Consider the following 5,909-nt stretch of genomic DNA (forward strand, 5'->3'; position numbering starts at 1 on the left):
GTTTATTCCCAGCTTTTATATCAATACAATCCCCAACACTAATAATTTTTTGTCAAACACCATCAATCACATTATCACTTACGTGATCAACCTTAGGTGTACCATCAGTTTGCCATCCCACATTGTCAGACAAATTAACCCCTATGGCATTTCCTGTATGTGTATCATCATTTTAAGCCCCACATTACGACCACTGTGATACTCGACAGACTGTTTTACAAATTTCAACAAAAAAATATTAGTATAAAACTGTATATAAGTCTTATAAATAAAAAATAATACAAGAAGCCAAATACCTTAGAACCCTCATTTATATGTAGTGCTTTAAAAATTAGGTCAAATGACGATGTCATCAACTGTTTCATCGACAAAACCTCATACTTTAGCTGAACGTTTTCAAAATGACAAACAAAAAATCATCATTTTTTCATAATACTCAACTATAAAAAGGTGATATTAAACTTTTAAAATACTTAAACATACCAAATTCAAATCAGTTCGCAGAAGTTTCAACTCATTTTGAGAATTCACAGGACTGTCTTCTCTTATATGTTCTTTGCTCGAATTAGACAAATCATCAGATTTCTTGAATGCAACATGTTCCTTTGAGGTACAGTCTAAAAAACAGGCAACTGAAGAATTCTCTTCTCAATACAAGTTGGTTCGATATTGGTTAACACCACCTATACATACAAATAAAAACTTAAAAGTTTTAAAAAGTAAATTAATAGTATAAGCAAAAGACCATATATCTAAATACACATAGTATAAGTACCTGCTCGCAATTTATATCACTAAAAACAAACTTCACCTTCCTATAGTTTGGTCTTATCGTCACCGACCAATTAAGTATTCGGGGCACACTATCTCCCACTCGAACAACTAGTTTATTGTCCGCATATGGACAACATTCATAAAACCAACATTGAAATGTCAAAGGGAAACCACCACACTGATACATAGACTTTCGCTTATAAACCTAGTACTTCATTAAATCCAACATATCACGAAAACACAACTTTCCCCAGGAAAATGTCTCAAACTGATCAGACTCAACCAGAAAAAAAACATCCTTATTTATGAAGTCACCATACGTAACTGAAAACAGAAAATTATGAATGAAGTAAAGAATGGCAATATGCAACGCGTACCCATCAGATTGTAATTTTTTTCCCAAGAAAAAAGTTTTCAGCTCAAGCTTTGTAACTTTGGATTGATTTGAAAAGTACAAGTCCCTAAGGCGACTAGATTGACTCAAATTACATGCCAGTGTAACATCACCTGTACACTTTAAGCCACTTATAACAGCAAACTCCGATAGATCAAATCACAACTTTGTGTCATTCACTTTAATCCATATCTCATCATTTCGACTAGACAAAACTTCCTTTAGCAACATGCCATGTATCAACTGATTTTGAATGAAAATAGATGGCAAATCTTAAAAATATCCAAAACAGGTGTTTCTAAACAAATCGAGTTGCACCTTAGTCAACTTATCTTTCAGTTCATTCACAATCGAGCAATTTGTATGCACACTAACATGAGCCATGTAATAATCACTTGATCGAACAACAAAATCCCAAACCTGAAAAAAATATATATTTCTGAATACATTAACACTATGCATTACATTGCACAAAACAACTACAATAACAACAACATATAAAATAAGGTCTCACATTGCATATATATACAAAAAAAAAATACATTATAGTTGCAAAAAAATATAGAATACCTCCACATCTGATAAACTATAACATGGTTTTCCAAGCTGATCTAAAACTTTACATTTTTTCTTTAACGATACACCAGCATCTTCATAATTTTTTTCTCGATTTCGTTTCTTTTTTTACTTCGCACTAACAAATAAATATTCATCGACCTTCTTCTTTCTTTTTGAAAGGTCCCTTTCTTTATCTTTACATGCACCTAAAAGTCTCTGACTCTTTGACCGAGTCATCCTATGAGAAGAAGATGGACTTTCCAACATAGATTTTCTCTTACCTTGAGACTCTATTCTATCAATTTTCTTCTTTTTCAAGTTTAAAGGACTAGGATAGTCCTTCAACTGCAACAACATATATGAAGATTCTGTAAAGTCATCATCTTTAATAATAAATTTGGAATCAAAATTGACCCCTTTACTAGCTAATTTTAGCTTTTCCTTACTACCCTTTTTTTGTTTCATGTCCATACAATGCAAGAATCAGCAATTCAATTTCTAATTTTGATGAAAAACACAAATTTATGAAGCATATTAGAAAGAAAGAGAAGAAAATTTTGAAAAGTTCTGTAAGTAGCCGTTGAAAGAGTATTTATTACTCTTTAATGTGTAAGAGGATCAATATTCGGCTAAGTGGCTATTTCGGGGAATTAAATTGGGCCGACTAGCTACCCATATCCAACTTTTAAAGGGGCTGACCATTTCTTTTCAAAATGGTCAACCCATGTCCTTTTCAAAATAATTGCCACTTTATGGCCATTAGCCATTTGGCTATTTTCAGCCTTTCCAACTTGGATCATTTGATCCTTTCCTAAAATTAGTTCAGTAATTTTTTTGCTACGAATTTTTTAACTGAAAAATATTTTATTTTTTTTGAGTTGTTTAAAAATAATAATTAAATATATTATATAAAAACGATGTGATTGTTATATAGAATATGTATTTATATAAGATATATGTTTAGAAATTGTATAGTTCTATTAAATATGTATATGTATAAAATATATATAAAACATTATATAGAATGTGTATAAAAATTATATAATTATTGTATAAAATACGTAAAAAAATTGTACAATTATTATATAAATTACGTATCAAAATTATATAATTTTTATTTAGAATATATATATATATATATAAACTGTAATACAAGCCAACAAGTTAGAATAGTTAGAAAATGAAATTTAAATTTCTTGTCATTTTTTGTGAAATTTGTTTGATCTTAAGTACCATTTATGTGTTTTTCCCTAAATAATTCAGTGGCCCAAGACCAATACCCGACCCAGGCCCACTTCACCTACTCCTTTCTTCTTCACCTTTAACATAACAACGACACAACAGTTGCCGGCCGACGACAAACGACGCAGCACCGAGAGCATGTGACCAAAGCACCGAGAGCCTTCTAGAAATTAAGGTATTATCTATTTTTTATTTATTTATTTTATGTTTATTCTTTTCATTTAGCATAATTTAGTTACTATTCTAATTTTTAAATTAAAAGTAGAATGAATTCATTGTTGAATAAGGTTATAGTCATAAGTTTTCCTTTTATTTGAATCATATTTGTGTACATTATGTTGAAATTTCATACAAATGCATTATTGTTTTGTTGAATTTTGAACTTATGTTATATTTTCACTTTGAATTTATTTATTTTACAATTGATATTTCACATTGCAAGCCATTTATTTTATAGTTAGAATTGATAGATTATGGTTTTGTCAAATGTTTTAATTATTTTATGACATTATATTTATAGTATTAATCTTTTTTTGTCAAAAATGCATTTCATGATGTTCTTAACAATTATATACTTTAAGTTTTTACAATTAATTTAATTAAAATATATTAGTTTGAAAAACATAAATCAATTATTTTTTTTACAAGAATATATATTTATTAATTAATATCATTTATAAAAGGTTCTTATATGTTTAATATAATTTTTTAAATTTTTGATAATTAATTTTTATTTTAAAAATTTAATATAATAATGTAATTACACTTGTACAATCAAACTGTACACTTATAAATTATGTTGTGACAAACAATCGTAATTATTGGTGGTGGGCAGTGAGATGAAGAACTGGAACCAGCTTCAAGGCTCATTCTGGTAAATCACCCAAAAAAGCAAAGATATGGTTTCTCAATTACAAAACCCAAAATACCCCAATTGAGCACTCCCTCACCCCCATATGAATTCTTGCAGCTACAACACTGAATCCTAAGGCCAGTATACCTGGATTTAATTGAGGTATTATCTGCTATTATTTGAACAGTGAACTGGGGTTGTCATTTTTGTTTGCCTCTATAGACCTATATACAATCAAGAATGATGAAATATGTTAAAGTTGGCGCCTTTATACATGCTATTCACTCCTATAATAGATTTTGTCACTTTGAATCCAAACCCCATTTGGGTTTTGGATCTTTAGACTCACAAGTTAGAGCTAGTGTTGGAATTTTCTGGGATTTAGATAACAAACCACCTAAGTCATTTCCACCATATGATGCTGCTACTAAGTTAAAGAAAGCAGCTAGTGAATTTGGGGTTGTTAGATTTACAGTTGCTTATGCTAATCGACAAGCGTTTAGTTATGTGCCTCCTTTAGTTAGGGAACAAAGGAAAGAGAGGAAGGCGTTGACTTTGTTGGAAAAAAGTGGGGTTGTTAAGGTAGTGGAACCTTATATATGTAGAGTTTGTGGAAGGAGATTTTATAGTAATGAGAAACTTGTGAATCATTTTAAGCAAATTCACGAGCGCGAGCATAAAAAAAGGTTGAGTAAGATAGAGTCTGCTAGAGGGAAAATGAGGGTGAAGTTGGTGGCTAAGTATGCAATGAAGATGGATAAGTATAAGGGTGCTGTTAGGGATGTTTTGATTCCCAAAGTTGGGTATGGTTTGGCGGATGAGTTGAAACGAGCGGGTTTTTGGGTTAGGACTGTTGAGAATAAGCCACAGGCTGCTGATATCGCGTTGAGGAATCATTTGGTTGATGTAATGGATAAGAGGATGGTGGATCATGTGGTGCTTGTGTCTGATGATTCGGATTTTGTGGAGGTGTTGAAGGAGGCTAGGTTGAGGTGTTTGAAGACGGTGGTTGTTGGTGATAGCAATGATGGTGCTCTGAAGAGGATAGCGGATGCTGCTTTCTCGTGGCAAGAGATCATGATGGGGAAGGCTAAGAAAGAAGCTGTCTCTGTCGTTGGCCGGTGGAAGGACCGAGATGTATTGAAAAGATTGGAGTGGACATATGATCCAGAGGTAGAGAAAAAGTTGTATTATTCTGAAGTTGAGAGTGATGATTCTGACGGATTCTTTTCTGGGGAAGAGGATGTTGGTGCTTCCGTCTTGAAGGAAAATGCTGGTGCATGGTGGAAGCTGGACTCTCATTCAGGTACTTTTGATTATTGTAACTTTATGATGCAAAGTTAATTCTCTGACAATGAAGTTCTCCACTTTGGACTTCTGAGCAGTCATTTTGCGTTATACTTATTCAGGACGTTGATTGATGCGGCAACATATTTTTGGCTTCAGCTTCATTCTTATAAAAATGAGATATGAACTGGTGATTCCATCATCCTCAAGAGGCTTTCCTTACGTTGGGGTCAACACTGCTGAAAGTTATTAGTGAAGTAACTTAGCTGGCAACAACTACTGAGTTTTGTATGTTTTAATCAGTGGAGAAACTTGGAGGTTAAGGTTTACCATTGTAACAGAAGTGATGTTCATGTAAGTACCTGTACTTTTCCTAGATATTGTTATAGATTAAAATTCTAAAATCAACTTCAGGTGAACCTGATTGAAATCAATGGCCAAGTTCTCTGGTCGGGGGCTCAATTCACCTAAATTGTAAGATGAACCAAAATGTCATCTTTTTTTTTTCTTGCTTGGTGTGAAAAATATTGATAATTTATCATTTAAATTGCAAAGGACTTGGAAATCGCTATCTTTATTTTGCTTGTATTTTGTATGAAGGAATGTTACAGACATATGTGCGCACAACTTTGTATATGTTTCTCCGTGTGCTTCTGTTTATTTGTTTGTAATTTGCGAGTTTCATTTTGCATTTGCTGCAGACACAACAAATAGATTTCACTCTCTACCTCCGCTTCACATCTAAAGATTAAATTTCAGGTGTCCTAATCCTCGATCTTGATAAGCTTGGACCTCAACAAG

The 5,909-nt window shown here is 32.3% G+C and overlaps 1 protein-coding gene across 1 annotated transcript; it reads left to right on the plus strand.

The window, feature by feature from the left end:
• Window positions 1–2,971: 2,971 nt before the first annotated feature.
• LOC107850196 lies at window positions 2,972–5,679 on the plus strand. The gene is made up of 3 exons (XM_016694615.2): window positions 2,972–3,143; window positions 3,804–5,127; window positions 5,231–5,679. The coding sequence occupies exons 2-3, from the start codon at window positions 4,062–4,064 to the stop codon at window positions 5,236–5,238; spliced, it is 1,074 nt and encodes a 357-aa protein (XP_016550101.1). The 5' UTR covers window positions 2,972–3,143; window positions 3,804–4,061; the 3' UTR covers window positions 5,239–5,679.
• Window positions 5,680–5,909: the final 230 nt, after the last annotated feature.

Source organism: Capsicum annuum, chromosome 12, assembly GCF_002878395.1.
Source record: "Capsicum annuum cultivar UCD-10X-F1 chromosome 12, UCD10Xv1.1, whole genome shotgun sequence".
Lineage (NCBI taxonomy): Eukaryota > Viridiplantae > Streptophyta > Magnoliopsida > Solanales > Solanaceae > Capsicum > Capsicum annuum.

Excerpts from the sequence above, each read along its gene's own strand:
- LOC107850196 (XM_016694615.2), top strand. The coding sequence starts at position 4,062 with ATGATGAAATATGTTAAAGTTGGCGCCTTTATACATGCTATTCACTCC.